At 26.1% G+C, this 20,577-nt stretch overlaps 2 protein-coding genes across 4 annotated transcripts in view; both read left to right on the forward strand.

Annotated features, from left to right (window-relative positions):
• The window catches only part of LOC105146841 (short-chain dehydrogenase/reductase family 16C member 6), a 22,231-nt gene extending 12,668 nt beyond the window's left edge, over nt 1-9,563 (forward strand). The window contains exons 1-8 of one of the 2 annotated variants that reach the window (XM_011057406.2): nt 744-1,024; nt 4,890-5,049; nt 5,385-5,539; nt 5,661-5,838; nt 6,740-6,869; nt 6,960-7,080; nt 7,741-7,866; nt 8,263-9,563. In XM_011057406.2, the coding sequence (XP_011055708.1) occupies nt 4,909-5,049; nt 5,385-5,539; nt 5,661-5,838; nt 6,740-6,869; nt 6,960-7,080; nt 7,741-7,866; nt 8,263-8,332 (921 nt within the window). In that variant the 5' untranslated portion in view covers nt 744-1,024; nt 4,890-4,908 and the 3' untranslated portion in view covers nt 8,333-9,563. Of the gene's footprint in view, nt 1-743; nt 1,025-4,889; nt 5,050-5,384; nt 5,540-5,660; nt 5,839-6,739; nt 6,870-6,959; nt 7,081-7,740; nt 7,867-8,262 lie in introns of those variants that run through there. The other variant, XM_087402586.1, reaches the window with a different exon arrangement.
• A 4,742-nt stretch (nt 9,564-14,305) lies between these two features.
• Nucleotides 14,306-20,566, forward strand: LOC105146848 (17-beta-hydroxysteroid dehydrogenase 13-like). Of its 2 annotated transcripts, XM_011057419.2 has the most exons (9): nt 14,306-14,534; nt 15,686-15,745; nt 17,337-17,480; nt 18,218-18,369; nt 18,571-18,748; nt 18,981-19,110; nt 19,439-19,565; nt 19,689-19,814; nt 20,138-20,566. In XM_011057419.2, the coding sequence occupies exons 3-9, from the start codon at nt 17,343-17,345 to the stop codon at nt 20,205-20,207; spliced, it is 921 nt and encodes a 306-aa protein (XP_011055721.1). In that variant the 5' UTR covers nt 14,306-14,534; nt 15,686-15,745; nt 17,337-17,342; the 3' UTR covers nt 20,208-20,566. The 2 variants fall into 2 exon arrangements, with proteins under 2 accessions (XP_011055721.1, XP_011055731.1); XM_011057429.2 differs by lacking the exon at nt 15,686-15,745.
• The last annotated feature ends 11 nt before the right edge of the window (nt 20,567-20,577 follow it).

Below are 20,577 nucleotides of genomic sequence, written 5' to 3' on the forward strand. Positions count from 1 at the left end.
AAGCTTGTTCTACAATGCGCCCTTTATTTCCTGTTTTTTGTTTTTTGCTTTTTTTCTCCTTTACAACCGTTTTTTATCGACAATTATATTTCTTGCTACGTATTTTTGTCGAAGTTCATTAATTTTTATCTCGGGCAACATAAAACAAAAAATCAGAATCAAAACAAGGTGTAAAAAATAATAAAAAGCAAGTAACAAGCAATACATTGTAGAATAGGCTTTAGAATTAGAAAAAATAAAGAGTAAATTAAACCGAGATTAAAGTTAATCTATGTTGGTTGAAGTAAATAAACATTAAAAAAACCACATTTCATATTTGATTATATTTATTTTTGACAAGACGATCATAGATGATAGGAAAAATTTTATGTCTTGAATGTTGCCTGAAACATTAAGACTGCAGTCGAAATATAGTCGCGTAATTTTCTCGTAAATTAACGAACAATATAATCCGTTTTGTTTTCTACATAGATTGAGTAAGAAAATTGGAAAAATTCTCCCTCTCTCTCTCTCTCACTCTCTCTCTTTCAAATTACTTGTTCGTGAATATACAGGGAAATCGCGCGTGACTATCTCGACGGTCGCGATTTCAGACAACATTCGAGACACGAAAGAATACTCTGAAATACTGTCACGATTTCGGTTTCTCTTCACTCTTGTATGTTACGCTGTAATAATTCTACTTGGACTCTAGGTTGCTCTAGCTCTATGGCAATATACTGGCGGAAGTACGAACGGCCACCCACCCAGAGACGACTTGCTTTAATAGCTGTTTCTACTGTACTCTGATAATGGTTGCGGTCGTCTTATAGTCTGATACATGCGCTCGCGTTGCTCCAGCTAGCTATTGTTGCCGTGGTAGTAATGGAAAATTCGTATGTTGGTAGCGGTCAGAGAAGGCTATAGCCGTGGTTAGTCGCGGTCCGTATGCAAACGGCGACGGTTCGTAACTTGAACATCGAAATTTATTCGCGTTAGTGCATTGTGGTAGTGAATTTAAAAAAAAAGATTCTCACTAACAAGGGTAAGTAATCAAATAGACACGATTTATATTTACTTTTTTACGATTAAGAACAATTTATTCAGACGGAATGTCGAAACATTCTATCTATTTTGAAAAATCTGTTTTCTTTCTCTATTCCTATAAATATAAAATTGTAAAATTATAGATGTAAAATTATATAAAAAAAAAGTTAATTTTATATTTTTCGATTAATTTTAGCAGATCTTGAATTTGGCACTTGCATTTTTCCATTCTTACGATATTATTTTTTTTATAATAATCAGTGAACTCTCTCTCTCTCTCTCTCTCTCTCTCTCTCTCTCTCCCGTCTTTCGTATGTATTTATTTTCAAAAAGTGATTGTGTGAAGCTGCTTTTTTAAATAAAATAGTTATCTTTTTCTCATTTAAATAATATTCAATTTTAAAATTATAATTAAATTTCTGAATTCTAAACATAGAAATTCTGTGTATTATTAGAAAGAGAATCTTTTTATTACTACATTATGGAAAATTTGTAATATTGATAAAGTTTCAAAAAGTTTAAAAAAATTTATATTAATTTGGTAAAATGTGTGTGATTATATGACAAGATTTTCTTTTTTTTTAACGCGTAATCGAACGAACATCGAGAAGTATTATTAAGTATATATACTATTTCATTTTTAGAGTAGAATAAAGAATTACTAATGAGATAAGATATTTTGTAAGATTTAAAATTTCTTTATCTTTGAAAGATTAAACATCTTAATCTCTTAATTTTTTTTAATCTAAGCAGATGATAGCATTTAGAAACCAACAAACTAAATCATTAGCTAGTAGAAAGATAATCTTCCGATTCATTATTATCCCGACTAAATTGAAATATTTAATAAAAATTGCTGCTCTGATGGACAATAATTATTCTATATATATATTCGACAACTGCTTTTTGTTTCAAATATATCAATAACTTAAAAAATTCTTGAAAAAGTTCCGAGAATAACATGACAGAATAGCATCACATTTTTTATTATAATAAGTATTATAATAAATATGTAATAAAATGTATCATAACAAAAAATTTATTGACGTCATGAAAAGGATATATATAGTATAAAATAAAAAGGCAGAAACGAATGTCTTTCCGTATTTATAAGAAAAAAAAAATAAAAAATCTATAATATATTAACTAATAAATTAAAATATTAACCAATAACAAAATGATATAAATCAAAATATTAATTAATAGTAAAATACAATAAATAAATAAATATAACGAGAATAAACTTATACATTATGAAGTATTATATTGTAAATACATTCATACTTATATAAGTTGTTTCTTACATAATAATGAGTTGACTTTGTTGATAAATTATTATCAACAAACAAAATATGATAAAAATAACTTTTCTATAAGGAAAACGCTATTTATATTTATTGCAAAAGTTGCAACATTACATGCTTAAATGATTGGAAAATAAGAAATCTGTTAATAATTTTTAATATTTTAACTTCTATATAGATTTTTTCTATATAGATTTTATTCACGAATATAAATCGCAAATGCTTGTAATGGAAATCAAGGAAATGTGCATTAAATAATAGGCACATATAGTATTAGGTATTGGAATTAATTCGTAGCGTTTTACAAGTGATGGGAAGTACTTTCATTAATGTATTTTTTAATGCTCATGTGAAATAAATAACATTCTTTCATTAAAAAACGCTACGAATTAATTCCAACACCTAATATGTTTCAAAATAACTCTTCTTAACTTGATATGCTACAGATGTTTTTACTGACAAATGATCAAAAAACACGTTTGTTAAATACTTCTGTGTCAATTACAAATGATTTTGACATTGTTTAAACGTGTCATACCATCATATGGCCTTGGCATTTTAAAACGTTCGCGGCCGTGCGATTAATCATTTTTCTACATTTCCGCAGTCAATTCAAAAAAACGTGATTTTGATTCGTGACAAATTTAATTATTTAAAAGTTGACTTTGACTGAAGTATACACTTTGATAAGCACATGTAAACAAAGAATCATCAAAGTGAAAGCTATTACTACTCCTATTTATTACTTGTCAGCAAATGAATAAAATATTAAAAAGTTAAAACCAAAATATAAAGTATTATTACGTATAGGTGATAATATAAGTGTAAAACTTTCGTCATGTAGCACAAATTATTATATTGTGCGAATATTTGTATTGTAAAAAAAATATTTATATATTCTACAAATTTACCGGAATCAATGATAGAATATAAACACATATACTTTTTTAACTAACATATAAAAAATACATACGTCTATATATGTAAAAATGAACTTATTATATTGTTTTTTTTTCACACATGTTGTAAATATTATGTACTCTTTGAAGGATAAGAAATATTAATAATTGAAAAAAAAATTACAGAAAGGGATCGAGCACAAAATAAATTAAATTAAAATTAACTTATACTTATTATCAATGCAACTGAAGAAGAATGATCTCATTCGTATCGTGCGCTGTCAACTATCACGCACAACGTGTCACGTAATCAGTACTTGTTACCTACACAGTAACTGCAGTAATCTAATTCCTTCCAATTTTAATCAGAAGATCGAATACATCTTATCTTATAGTATGAAGACCTCAGTAAGAAAGTATTAATTATCTTTTTTGCATCTAATAAAATAATACTTTATTATCCTTAGTAAATTAAAGTATTTCTAATTAGTCTTAATATATTTTCACAGTAAGAAGTATAAGTTAGACGTAATATTTCCGTGATGTTTTCACAAAAACATTCAAGAATTATTTCGACATCAGAGCATTATCCAACAAATTTTCTGCTTGAAAGAAATTAAGTAGCTGGTAACAAAACAAATACATAATTTACACATGCAATTTTCACGTTATCTCTGATTGACAGCGTCATATTTACTTATTGCGTAAATTACTGTTAGGGCTGGGCATATATTTGAAACACATTATTTGCACAAGTGTATTGTATATACCGTATTCCAATTACGAACACATTACGTATTTAAAATCGAAAGATTGAAAGTTTGTTTGTATTTTGTAATTTAAATAATAATATTGATTATCAATTAGTATTTGAAATACAAAATGCAAAATATAACTGTTTTACAAATAAAAGCTTCTCAAATAAAAGTATTTCAAGTGTATACCCCAGCTCTGATTATTATAAAACATCATTCTTTCAAAATAATGGACATAAATAATGTACAATAAGGTACAATTTTAAAAGAAATACTACGCAAAAAACTATTACAAAATAATAATACGCTGAAGTTTTATTCATGAGAACATAAATGACTCATAGTACGCTCGTTATTGTATTTGACATGGTTCATCGTAGACAGCAACAAGCATTATATAATGTAAATGCATATTTTGACAAATTGATATTGTTTTGCTAGAATGCTAATTGCATACTTCAATCAAGATCAAGCTTAGAATTAAAATCGTCAAGCTTACGGAAATATGAAAAAATGTGAAAAACATTGAATGAATTATTTAAAAAAAATAATTTCACTTTTTTTTTTTCTATACAAAACAAGGTAGATATTTAATAAGATTATATTATATCGTATTAATAAAACTGAAAGAAATATTATTATATTATTATATTATTATTTCTTCTTAAGGAATAAAAATAAAAAATAAAATATTCTTGACCTAAATAAAAATCTGAACGCGTAAATAAAAAGATGCATATTGTGACAATTTATTTTTAATATTTTTATAATAAAGTCTCTTTTTAATACTACTCTAAAAAATACAAATTTTTTGTGCTAAGAAAAAAATTTATCAGAACAAATGAATAAATCTTTTATTTTATGTCTCTGCAATCAAACAAATTTATTAATTTTAATTTTTGCAGGCCAGAATAGCGAGCAGCCATGGTAAAAGCATACAACGGCGCATTGGTCCTTGCGGACATTTTGCTACTTATTTTGAAGATTCTATATTACATTTGCGAAAGCGTGTATAAATTTTTCGTTCCAGCGGAAGAAAAAAGCGTGGCTGGTGAAATCGTTCTGGTATGTATCTAATTTGAATTTTTTATTACATAAATCGTACAGACGTAAATAATTATATTAATATGTTTTTTATTAATAAAGTTGTATATTAATTATTTTTATATAATATTGTTTCATATAAGATATAATTTATTTTATATAAGAGAGATAAATAAAAATTAAAATACATTTATTTTCAATCTGTATATAATACATGTACGTTGATTACATTATAAATTGATGATAAATTAAATTTAATATTTATATCTAGTAAAAGATTCTTTATAAAGTAATTTGCGAAAGAGAGATGCTAAAAGTGTGATAACTCTATATTTTAAGTTACTATGTTTTTACAGATAACAGGCACTGGTCATGGTATTGGAAAAGAGTTAGCTCTTCGTTATGCATCATTAGGCGCAACAGTGGTTTGCTGGGATGTGAATCAAGAATCAAACGAAGAGACAGTGAATGAGATAAAAAAAACTGGAACAGCTGCAGCATATGCATATCAGTACGTTTATATCGTTTACTCTTTTACAAAATGCAATAAAACTTAGAGAAACATAATAGTGAAACGTTCGATTGAAAAGTGTTCGAGGAAAATTCAGCAACGTTTGCGTCTTGTTTCGCAGATGCGACGTGTCAAACAGAGAGCATGTCTTCAGCGTAGCCGAAAGAGTCAAGCAGGAAGTTGGCAACGTCACTATTTTAGTTAACAATGCTGGTATAATGCCTTGCCATGCATTTCTCGATCACACCACTGACGAAATTAAACGAATCTTCGACATTAACGTGCTGGCTCATTTCTGGGTAAGTTAAAGAACTGACACAAATTAATTAAATATATACATATATGTGTAAAAATAAAAAAATTTATATATATCAACTTGACAGTCCTAATTACTAGTCTAATTCTAATTATGAGTCGCAACGTCACCTCTTCTCTTTAATAATTTCTTAAAACTTACTCTTTTACTCTTTTATTTACATATCTGTTAGATAAATTATCACATCATTTTTTTTATCTGAAGATAATACTAGTCTTTAATTGTATTTAATATACTAATACATTATAATATGAACTAAAGTAATGCGAATTTTGACACTATAAAAATAATTATACATTAAAGAAATTTTACAGAAAATAATTATGGAAATAATTAAAAATAATTTAAAAATATTTAAAGCATGTTTATGTAATCCCTGCCGATCATAATTTAGATTTATGCACAAAACATTCTTTGAGTATTTCTTTAAAATTTACAAAAGGCTTATTAAATATATAGTAATTTCTTTAAATATTTACTGTTTACATTGATATTAACATAACATTTATATTGACATTGCATAAACAAATTTTGTAAATGTTTAATCATTAAATTTACACAAATTAATAATAAAAATTACTTAAGCTTTAAATGAATCATAATTATAACTGTTAGCTTATTTTATTAGGTGTTGGAATTAATTCGTAGCGTTTTACAAGTGATGGGAAGTACTTTCATTAATGTATTTTTTAATGCTCATGTGAAATAAATAACATTCTTTCATTAAAAAACGCTACGAATTAATTCCAACACCTAATATATACATAAAGTGACTTGATGCTATCATTTCTAAACACAGTGCAACATATCACTTTTCACAAACAAGTCATTATTCACTATTGACATTTCTTGTATTTGAATTCTATTGTTTATGATATTTTTAGATGCTACAAGCATTTCTACCGAGCATGATCGAAAAAAATCACGGCCACGTAGTTGCGCTCTCGTCACTGGCTGGAATTGGTGGTATTCCAAATTTAGTTCCCTACTGCGCTTCAAAATTTGCAGTTAGAGGTAAGCTATTTTATATTTAACTCGATTTTAATTGCTCTTTATTGCACAAGAAATGTTAAATTCTTAATTTTATTGACACAAATATTGTAGGACTTATGGAATCAATCAGCGAGGAACTACGGATATCCAGCAAAGGAAAATCTTTAATCAAATTTACTACTATTTATCCGTATATGGTTGACACTGGACTTTGCAAAAAACCAAAAGTAAAGTAAGTACACGATGAAATTATATAAACAATGTTTACGCAATAATGTTACGTAAACGTAATTGGAACTTATATTTAACAATTAATTAGTATAGTAGTGAAGTATAGTAGTATAGTAGTGAAGTATATGCTATTACTAAGTAAAAATACTGATTAAAATTTGTAATTATATTGTCCACTCTCAAAAAAGTTGATGAATATGTTTAAGATATATTTGTAATCAATCCTTATTTTTAAATTTTGAAGTATAGAAGAAGTTAATCATACAGCCATTATCATCTTAAGACATTAAGACTTGACAAGTTTTGAAATAAGAATTATAAATATCGACCTTTAAGTTACAATAGCAAATGTATATAGGTATACATATATATACAATTACATATTGCTAATTAATTACGCTTTTTTTACATGCAGATTAGATTTTTGGATGCGAGGTGAGCTACTAAAGACACACCTCATTAAGAAATGACAATGGAATCGACGTCGATTTGATAATTTCGATTTGATGTCGATTCCATTGTCATTTCTGTGGAAAAATAAAATTTTATTTACCTCAGATCTTACATTAAACACTTCCTAGTAATCCGAATAAGATTATAAAATATTATGAAATATTGGATTTTTTACATTACTTGGCAATAAATATTTTTATTCGAACAGGTTCCCGTCTGCCATGCCGTTGGTTTCACCGGGGCAAGCAGCCTCACGAATAATTCACGCGCAGAGGTGCAACTATCGCGAAAAAACTGTGCCTCCATTCTGGTTGTTATGCAACGTATTATTAAGGTAAATAAATTTCAAAATTGCGTTTCGCGGGTTTCCTCCGTGTCCAGATCATTTCTTGGAATGCCAACGTCATTAGGCTGCTCCTCGCTCTGATGAAGTAAACTGCAAGGTTCACGTTGGCGTTTCAAGAATAGATCTGAACACGGAGGTAACCCGCGAAACCTATAATCTTTATATAGAAATTCGTTGGAACCTCAAAAATATTATCACATTCCGAAATTATTCACAGTAGATAATATAATGTATGAAGATATTATCTTCGAAGAAAAAAATATACAAATAAAATATTTTTAACATTTAATTAATATTAATGAGAAAAAAAATTAATGCGATAATATTAATAAAAATGAAAATCTCAAGTAGAAACGAAAAAAGTAACATTTTATAAAATTTTAGACTTTTTCCCGACGATGCGATACGCTGCTTAGTGGACTTTTGCGATAGCGGTGTCGAGGCGGACAGTTAACAATTGCAAAGAAACATCTCTGATTGATTAAAAACAAATGTGTGAATAAAATTTTTTTATATAATTATCCAATATACTATTGTATTATTTATAAGATGTTGTACAAAATCAGGGTTGTCGACTTATTTTAAAATAAGATATCTTTCTCTTTTCAAAATTTCAGAAACTGTCTCTACTGTACTCGATTATTCTATATATAAGAAATAATTATCTATTAATTAATTTAATTAATCGTTGTCAAGAATTAATACATGTAAACGCGCAAATCCAGATATTTTATATTGATAGTAATAATTTATATTGATAGTAATAATAAGTATAATATAATAAATAAATTTTTCGTATAATGTTAAAAGAAGTCGTTATGAACGTCGTATTGCTTTCTAATGGCGTCAGCACAATATGTCATAAATCGGTTGCTCGGACAATAAAGTTTTGTTCTGCTTAATTAATAACAAAATTGGTATAATGTATTTATAATGCTAAACTGAACTGTTGTTATATTATCAGATATTGTTATTCTATATATTATTAATATTTATGTTTATTATACGATAAAGCATAAGATATGTATAATGATCGTTTAATAATATAACCATTGTCTTTATATATGCAATTATACATATATAAATTATATATGTAAATTATGTTACAAATAGCATATACGAGAGATACACAAATAACATAATATAATTTGATAATATAAGTTTTGGAGAAGATTTTTGCACTTTAATCTAATGCACATAAAGAAAGCGAAAAAGAAGATAAAGCATTATGAATATTACATGTATAAATATTACGTGTATAACATAAAGAATTTATGCAACAAAAGTTGGAGTTTTTGCAGGGTTGGCAAGTAACGTCGTTACTGTTACAAGTTACTTTTTTCGTTAACGAATGGATAACGATGTTACATTTTCTTTTGAATAACATTCATAGTAACGCAATTACATTTTCGGAGTAATGGTAACAATTTCACTAGTTACTTTCATCATTACTTTATTTTTAACTACGCAAAAGTTTAATCGTAACTATAGTCCTAGAAAACAGAGATGAAACATTAACAGTCCGATTGGCTAAATCATGACGTCTTTTTTTCATTGTATTCATAGTTTACACGTACAGACTAACTCAGATATAATCTTTACAGTATATTTAATTTCTTAAAATAAAACTTTTTCTGTGTCATATCTTACAAAATTAAATATATGTATATAATGCAGACAAACAATATTATTTTTTTATTATAATATAATTTTATCCTTAGAATATTTATGATGAATTATTCATATCTTGTTTCTTTTCTTCGAAATATTGTAACTGGCTAAATATTAGGTGTTGGAATTAATTCGTAGCGTTTTTTAATGAAAGAATGTTATTTATTTCACATGAGCATTAAAAAATACATTAATGAAAGTACTTCCCATCACTTGTAAAACGCTACGAATTAATTCCAACACCTAATAATTCTTTCTATCCTTTTTTTCTTTTTAAATATACAACTTTATAAATGTTTTTTAAAGATGTTAAACTATATATAAAAACTATATATAATTATATATAACTATATATAAATACTATATATATATATAACTATATATAAATATATATAAAAATCTTCATAATGTTTGTATATTTGCAAAAATTATGGAAATTATTTAAAGATATAATTTAAAGATATCTTATTAAAAGTAATACAAAAAATAAATTTATTTAAGTATAAAAATTACAAAAAATATGATATGTATTATGTGATATGACAGCATCTATTTCATTCATGAAAATAATGCACAATTATTATGAGCATATATTTTTTGAACTCTATTTCTCTAATAAAAAATAGAATTTTCACATCATTTTTACATTTACCGAAAAAATCTGCATATAATATTCTATTAGTGTTAAGAAAAAAAAGTAATGAAAATGTAATGATTTTTTATATTTTGAATAACGATAACGGTAACGAGTTACTTTTGCAAATCAATAACGAGTAATGAGAACGAGTTATTTTTTAAGAAAAAAAACAGTAACAAGTTGTAAAACGATAACATTTTTATGAGGTAACATTGCCAACCCTAGAATTTTGGTATGACAAGTATCAATAATAATATATATCACGCCAAAAAATTAAGAGATCATTTACTCTGCATTCTAAAAATAAACAATTTTAAAAAGAGAGAGAAGTGCAACTTTGTTAAAAATGATCATAATAAAATGACCCAAAATGCTTGAAATCTTTACTTTTTAGATTGTTTATTTAAATAAGATCTGATCTTAAATAAGATTTTTTATGAAGTTACACAAGGATACAAATTTTTAAATTTTTTACAAATTTTGCAAAGTGTTCTATGGAGTAAATTAAAAAATTTCATACAAAAGTAATTTGTAAAAGAGAAATACCGTATTACGGCACTTGGTATAGCGCCAAGACACTGCCAAGTCTCCAAATTAATGCTGAATGAGCTAACCTATGACAAATCTTAGAAAAAAATTTTTTTATAGTTAAGCATTGAAATAATGTTATTTATAAATGATTTAAAATTAGATAAGATCGATAATTCTTAGCGAAGCGATGATTTATAATGAAGAAAGATTAAATTTTCTTTCTATTCTTATTTTATATATATATATATATATATATATATATATATATTTTTTTTCTTATTATATATGAAAAATGTATTTATTTTATCAAAATAATGATTTTGTGTTTTTTGTTGTATGCTTTTGGGCTTATTTTTGTACTTTAAATAAATTAATGATTTTTTAAAGATCTCGAGAAAATTAATTTTTAAATTAATTTAATATAACCCATTAAAAAATTATTACCTATCTCACATCTTAACTTAACTTTATGAAAAATGTGCTTAAGTTTTTCTGTGTGTCATATGGCTCTAAACAAATTAGCTAATCACAGTAAAGTAATAAAACCATAAAGATAATAACATAAGCAACAAATTCAAAATGTTGATTTGTTTATTACTAACATCTTATTACTTTTGTCTATTACTATATTTACGTTTTTTTTTATGTGTCACAACCTTTAGTCTGGATCCTTATGCAAACACTGACACTTTAACATCGAGTGCTGATTGATGAAAAATGAATTATGGGATGAAAAATGAATTATGATTTTTAATTTATCCTTATTACCTATTTTTTACGCTGTATGTGTCAAAACATCGATGTCTGCATGAGGATCCGGACTTATCAATCAATAATAACATAAATAATAATATCTTCACGTTTCTGAGCATTGTGATTCATTGTGTCGACGAGATACTATTAATTAAAGACAGCCAGTCTTAAATAAATTTTCGTGATCAGTGGAACTCGAGGAATCCAAAGATAAAGAACAATGATATCATCAATTAATATAACTGATTGATTACAATTGATATAAATTTGCTTATTATATAGAGATGATAACTGAAAAAGACATTGTAATTTTGCAGCAATATATAAGATATTATAGCATTACAAGTATGCATATTTATTTATACAGCATTTAATAAATAAAAAATCAACATTTATATAATAAAAATAAATTTAGTAGTGCATTGATGATCAAACTTGGACAATAACATTAAAATTACAGTTTTAAATAAAAATCGAATTTATATATTAAGTTTCATATATATATGTCTACAAAACTAATAATAAATTATAAAATTATTACCATTATTAGTTGCTTATTCTTAAGCTAGGTTGTTCCACCTTTCGATAACTTCCACTTTAGCTCACTGTCTTACTCTCTTATTCTTTTACTCTTTTATTTATCCAGTAGATAAATTACCACATAGTTTATCCAAAGATGGAACAACCTTAACTTATATAAACAGTCATTCAAAGGACCAGTCGTCTTTAAATATCTCATCGATGCTTATATCCACAATTATTCAAGAATTCAAAATTCTTTCTGTCCCTGGTGAAAGATTTCAGATATTCTTGATGAAAATAAAAATCGGAGTGTCAGTTGAATGTAATGGGAGAGAAACGTAAACGAAGCTTCTATAGGAGGCGAAAATTGAAACAACGAAATGTAAAAGAAGTGTAAACATTACATTTGACTTTTATTTTACATACAACTTTTATTTTAATATTACGCTCCGATTTTTATTTCCATCAAGAATGTCTGAAATCTTGGATTGATTTTTAGATAATAAAAGATAATTTTAATCTTTAGCTTCAAAGGTCATATTCTGTTTACATATGCGTTCAATGTCATATTCTGAGAGTCAACGCGATATGGCAAATTGATCTTTTGAAGCTTTTTTTAATTGATCAGTTTGTAAAATTCTTTCTTCTAATTGTTCTATCAAAGTATTTATAGCGAGACTTTGACCACAGCCTGAGATAAATCTTGGAGATAAGTACCTAGCTCTACTACTCGTAATTTTTCTTTAAAACAAATTGGAAGAAGTTTAAAGCGAGAGTATGGTAAGCAGAAATTATGAGCGACGACCGAATAAAATTTTATCTTTTTTTTTATTATTTTATAACAAATATTATCCCTCTAACAGACTCAGCTTTTGTAAAAATAAAAATTATCAAAATGCTTTTATATTCAATAATTTATTGTTTATTGCTTAAAAAATTTTTATATAATAGCACTATAATTATTCTTTATATATAATGTTAATGTATATATAATTAGCATAATTATAAAAACATAATTGTATAACAATACAATTACACAAGGTCATCAAAATTAATAAGTTTTGTCATGCGATCGAAGGAACCTTTGGTTATCTCATATACATTTTCCCATGACCAGTTAATATGTTGATGATGGTCTCATGGAGATTGAGATCTCAGAATTATGTATATAGGAGAATAATAGCTCAGTATAGAGTCCAGATAAAATTATATAAAATGATACAATGTAAAACATGTACATTGTAAAATTGATGATATAAAAACATCAGCGCAATAATTAAAAAAATTTGTTCTCTATTTTTTAAAATCTATCTACCTTCAACATCTTTCATTTTTTAAATCATTTTGTAAATCTTTTTTGTCCTGCTGGTTGTTAAAGGGAATATTTAAGTTTTAATTTGAACTATTATTTATCCTACAATGATATTTTGCTGTGTTGACGCTATTAAAAGATATTACAAAGTATATTAAATTTTGGTGATCCGTTTTTTGAGTGAATGTACACGAAATCATGAATAGAAAAATGATTTTGACATGTACAATTATACAAGAATATAACTCGAACGGTACTTTAGCAGTGCTGCCAACCTCTAAAAGCCTGCCAATATTTTGTCTCTCGTGTGCTTTTGCCTTAATATTAATTACAAATAATTATTATTACTGAATTTTCCTAATTTATATAATTTATTTATTGTTCTTATTAAAATTTTATAATATACAGTTGAAGCATTATTTATCCTCAAATTTCTAAATTTTAATATGACTTTTTTTCTCGAAATGAAAGTTAAATATCTCTTATTAAATATATTATTTAATTTAATTTAATAACTCTTCAAAATAAGATACAAATGATAAGTAAAAACTTAAAATAATCTAATATTTTTATTTGTTTTATCTTTCTTTACCTTTATCAAGTAAAGATATATTTAATGTACACTTATAAGACATTAAAATAAAGCCATTTCTATCTTTTACTTATGACAATTTGAATAATGTTTTTATTAAAATTCATTTAACATTGTAATAATTTCAGTCATAAAATATATTATAACACTACTTCGTATTTTTTAAATAAACTGCAAGTCATTTAGGGTTCATAGCAAATCGACACCGATTTATTAAAATTTCTACATAACATATTTCTACATAATATATTTCTACATAATATATGTCTATTTAATTTTATTACTATTCTCTACATCTAAACATCGATTATTAAAAGTTCAAGCAAATGGAAAACATACGTGCAATTCTCTGGTTGTTGTATTATATAAACACGTTGTGAAAATCTTCATAAATCCGGCCCTGAAATCAAGTTTAAGATTTCGCAAACCGACAGTTCGTTTCTGGATATCTGCCAGGACACATGTGTCTTACATCTATACGGTTAACTTCAATTTATCTTTGCTTTTATTCGCTAACTGATCTCGTGCTGGACTTGGCCTGAATGGAATAAACGAATACATATTTTATATATAAATATACGGCTGATAAAATACAGCTGTTACGCAGCCGATCGATCGTTGCAAACATCTGTAATTAGGTAGGTATAGTCGAGCTTGTCGCAGCCGTATTCGGCTCAGTTCTCACTTTCGTTGTTAGAAGAAAACATGTTCTACTTACTATAGTTTCGTCTAGTTTCTATGCAACAGTCCGGAAAGGCATAGTTAAATTGCGATCTCATAATGAAAATCAAATACAGGCATTTGTTCGAAAAATTTTTTGTCATAATTTTATATTCCATTTCAAAAAATATATACAATACATATACATATACATATACATTTATATTTAGAGTGAAAAAAAATAAGTACTAAACAGCTGTTATTTTGTTGGAATGAGAATAGATAGAATGAATTATATCATATTGTAGGAAAAACTTGTTATTTATGCTAAAAATAGACAGAATGAATTAATACCATATTGCAGAAAAAACTTGTTATATGCACGTGAATTTGTAAAAAATATATATAATAATTTTGTAATAAAGTAGCAATTCGGCGTTTTATCGATCAATAATACACGTTTTCGAAATAATAAGCATCTAAATTTGCACAATAATCGAGACATTTTTGAAAGTTATTATATTTTATAATATTAATATATATATATATATATATACATAATAATAACTGTGCCTTTAAAAATTTCATTAAATATTTTTTATGATTGCTAGTGTTAAAAATATCTGTACGTATAAGAATTATATTACTGATACATGATTTCACAATATTTTTTCTTATATTTATTTATCTACAAATTTATAAATATTTATGTATTTATAAATATTTATATCTCAAGTAAAATCTCGAATATAAAAATACTACAGCGAGAAAATTCTCAATGAAAATAAATTTAAAAAAATAATTATTATTATCATTTTTCAATTCAATCAGCACTTAATTTCTGAGCTAAAGATTTGAAATTTATCAATTATAGATTGTAGTAACGGCTATCTGTCTTTGAATCGCGCGTTGGTAAAATTACTAATCACATATTTCAAGTGTTCTCAGATATTAGATAAATAATTATGTGCATAATGTTCACATAATATCATGTGCTACGTGTAATATTTATTATAAATTAGTTGACATTTTATTTATATATTACACGCGTATTGTAACTTATACTAAACATAAACTGCTAATACAAATTAACAAATATTAATATTAATACTTTGACCACACTTTTCAGAAAAAAATTTGCTCGCCAGCATGTAATGACGAAAACTACTGGTTGCCGTCGGCATTTTTTGTAAGCTTTATTACAAATTAAACATAGGCCGTATTCAGAACGCGCTTACAACGATACGCGCTAATATACTATACTTTACGTTTACGCACATTATAAAATGTCAGAAATAAAAGCGCGCTTTTATCGATAAAAGCACATTATGAATATAGGCCATTTGATTTTTCATCACTGTTGTCTAATACCTAACATTCGATAAATTATCAGCGTACACATATCTTGTCACTTTCACACATTTTTAAGAGTATTTTCTTTAAGTTTATAAATACAGCTTTTGATTTATAATATATATATCATTTACTAATACAACTATTTACTAATACAACTGTATATGTATTAACTATAATATATATATATATATATATGTATCATTTATACTTTTCATAACAATATCAGCTAATAATCGCTAACTAGGGTCTGTTACATAATATAGGCCCGTAAAAAATCATCGATTATTTTTCTCACATTCGACTGTGATTGATCAATTTCTTACGGCTTACGGCTTGCAATTATGTAACAGGCCTTATGCCTGTTCTACAATTGAGTCGCAAATCATAAGCTGTAAGAAATTGGCCAATCACAGTTAAATGTGAGAAGAATAATTGACTATGATTGATTAATTTCTTACGGCTTATCGCTTATGACTTTATTGTAGAACATGCTTAAATCAACTTACGTACACGTGACTCGGTCGATAAAGGTGCTTCTACACAATTCGCAAATCGCAAGACACACAGATGAAAATCAACTGCATGTAATGAAAAAACAAACGCAATGCGTTTGCATTTGCAAACTATGTTTTACGATTTGCAAATTATGTAGAAGCACCTCGATGCACGGCGCGCGGTGCGACCTCTGGTGACTTCGTCGGAGTTCGAGTTTCGCTTTAGGATCCCCTTAATCCGGTTCTACATTAGTTGCAAGCTGATCGCAAGTTTGTTGCCAATATCTTAGAAGCGTTAATTTCAAAATACAAGCTTCAGATTGGCTGTCGCAACTTGCTATCAGCTTACAACTAATGTAGAACCGATTTTAAGCATTGACTAAATGAACTCACTTATACGTCAAATCGGCCGGTAACCGCTGGTTTAATGAATTCACGCATATGTGAGTCCGACCGTCAAAATATATCAATATTTTCTAAAAACTCTTTCAACTATATACAAAAATATTCTATCCGCAGCTTAAAACCCAAAATAAAATATAAAATAAATGTGCATTAATATATATTTAAATTGAATAATATTTGAAGACTTGACATACATTAACATAATAAAACATGCGAAAACTGCCGAGATTCACACAATCTATATAATTATTGGCACATCGAATTCTTAAAATATTGGTTCACAAATATTATTTATTTTACAATATTTACAATATATTATAATATTTAAGAACATAAAGAATTATTATTTATAAATTACAAAAAAAATTTAAATATATTTCAAAACATGAGTTTTTTTCAAAATATTTAAATATCTTGTTTTCTTAATAAATATTTTATTAATTCCTTTTATTCTTTCAGTTTATTTATTATGTGTATATTATTAATATTTGATATATTCATATAAGAAAATAACTAATTTTTCAGTTCATCATGAATGCATTTAACATCATACAAATTTTGTTAAACGTATTGCGACTTATATTGCAAATTCTTTACTACATCTGCCAAAGCGTGTACTACACCTTCTTCGGATTAGAAGAAAAGAATGTGAATGGTGAGATTGTTTTGGTACGTACAAAAAATATAATGTTTATTGCAAAAGTAGATATTTAATATTAAAAGTTATTAAAGTATCAATTTGAAAAATTTTTTTATTGACGAAGAAATTAAACAAATACATTTTAATAATAAAATTAATTTACATGCTATGTAAATTACAATATTTAATTTATCTTCATTTTATATACAATGTACATGTGAAACAATAAGAGATAATGAAAAATTTTTTCTTTTTAATTAAATATGTTAATTAGTAAATATATTAATTAAGATAAATATATGTTTAATATACGTTAAGGTAATATTAAAATAGATATAATGCAATATTAAAGATTAATCTCTTATGATATCATTTCCTTATTTCAAAAGTGGTATAACTCAAAAAATTAAGTTTCCTATAAAAGAGAAAAAACTATTTTTCGACTTGATAGAAAATTATTGAGTCAAATAATATCGATAAAAGGATATTATTGTTAGCATGATCAAATATTATTTTTGTCACGATTCTTAAAACTCTTTTTAAGTTATGGCAACTTTGACAAAATTTTATGAAGTTAAGTTTATTTTTTATAATTTTAGGATAATGTTTACTTAACATATTCATAATAATAATTCAAAAGTTATATTTTTTTAGTTATCATTTCTAAAGTAAAGAAGCGATATTAAATAGCACAAAACAATTTGTATTGAGTGAAAAAGTTTGTTTTATAGTAATTATATTTTTATATTATGTTTAAATTTACAAGATAACAGGTACAGGTCATGGTATAGGAAAGGAGTTGGCGATTCAATACGCATGCTTAGGTGCGAAAGTTGTGTGCTTAGACATAAACAAGCAAACTAATGAGCAAACAGCAAAAGAGATTAAAGAAATTGGCAAAGATGCATATGCATATGAGTATGTTTCTGTATTATTAATAATTAACATTTCTGTTAAACAACGAAAGATCACATCTCCGATTTTGTTCCACGTCTCTTTTTAAATATTTAGTCAATATAAGTAATTTATTATTTTACTAATATCGGCACGCGCATAAGAGAAGTATCAAATATATTTACAGTATATCTAAATTAATGCTAATTACAATTTTGCTTATAGATGTGACGTGACTAAAAGAGAAGATGTTTTTGCAATAGCCAAAAGAGTAAAAGAAGAAGTCGGTGATGTTACAATTTTAGTTAACAATGCCGGCATAATGCCATGCCATACTTTTTCAAAACATACGGTTGATGAAATCATACAAATATTTAATATTAATGTGTTAGGACACTTTTGGGCAAGTTAAAATTGGCCATACATATAATAAATATTAAATTACCTTTGCTCTTGAATAAATAATGCTTTTTTTATTTCATATTTCTTCAAAATAATTATTTAAGGATTTCCAATAATCATAGATTATAAATTTTTTTTTCTCGCAAAAATTAGCTTCAATTATTAATAATGCTAAAATATGCAAAATGTAACACACATAATATCATATATAAATTACTATGCAATTTTTTCAGATGTTGCAAGCATACTTACCAAGTATGATAAGAAGAAATTATGGTCACATTGTTGCATTGTCATCACTAGCAGGCATCGTAGGATTTCCCAATTTAGTTCCTTATTCCGCTTCAAAATATGCAGTTATAGGTAAATCTGATTTTTTCTGAAACCTTAAATTATGCACACACACACACACACACACACACAACAAAACACACTGCTAAAAATTACTCCTCGATTTTGGACAGAAAAAGAATTAATGTTGAAACAATTCGATCACAATGTCAGTGCAATTGATCAATTCATTCTCCAGCCGAGATCTCGAATCAATTTCTGACATGAAAGATACAAAACTTTATAATATCTATTCTTTTTTTATACTACAGTCAGAACTTACAAAAAATAAATAATTTAACTTTATAAATATTCAAGTGCTTCCAGCTTACTGGAATAAGGTATAAGGTTCTATTTTCAGGTATAATGGATGCGCTTGAGAACGAATTACATGTATCTAACAAGGAAAAATCTTTAATCAAATTCACTACTATCTGTCCCTACATGGTAGATACGGGACTTTGCAAAAAGCCAAAAATTAATAAAATGTACGTTTTTATAGAAGAAATTAATACAATTAATACAATTAATTTAAACAGATAAATGTAATCATGCAAATACGACAAGCTGAGGTATTAAAATTGATAATAAGCATTTCTATCTAATCGTAGGTTGGAAATATTTTTACAACTAAACTCACCGAAAGATACAGCTGCACAAATAATTAAAGCTCAACGACAAAATGTACAAATAACAACTATACCATCATTTTGGTTACCACTCATAAAATGGATTAGGTAATTGCAATATTTACATACATATAATTATGTACTAATAATCTGATCTTTACAATTAGTATTTTGCAATATTTAGTATATCATAGTATTTGCATGGTATATTATATAATATTTATATGATTACATACACACGTATCTTGTGATATCAAATATTTTAAATGTAAATAAATATTTATAAAGTATAATATGGCAAAACTTTATATAGGATAAAAATGCACAGAAAAATAAATTAGAACATAACATCGCATTTTGTAATTTTTAATATTCTACATCAGTATATAATTAAAATATAGATAAATAAAACATTATAATTTTATTTTCAGGATTTTACCCAAAAATGCACAAACTGCTATAAATGATTTCGTTGATACTGGCGTCGAATCAGGAGAATAAATATAGAAAAATCTTGTACAGAGTGCGTCACCAAAATCCGGACAAATAAAACAATTTCTTTAAACAAAATGTTTTTCATAAAAAATTAAATATTATAAAAAATTCTTTTACATGGGGGATCCCTGTAGAGCACAATTATTCAATATATCCCCCATTAGCTTGAATGGCTCCATATAGTTAAAAATGAAAATTATTTACGAAATATTTTATATTTCACATCAAAATGTGCTAGAATAAAACATAAAATACCTCGTAATATAAGTTACTAATCTGTCCATAATTCTCTTTTAAGAGAATTTTATATGTTTAACTTTTATATGTTTGCTGTAAAAAACAAAAATTTACATAATAATGACATATTTACATTGTG

Source organism: Acromyrmex echinatior, chromosome 2 (assembly GCF_024713525.1).
Source record: "Acromyrmex echinatior isolate Ae372 chromosome 2, ASM2471352v2, whole genome shotgun sequence".
Classification (NCBI taxonomy): Eukaryota; Metazoa; Arthropoda; class Insecta; order Hymenoptera; family Formicidae; genus Acromyrmex; species Acromyrmex echinatior.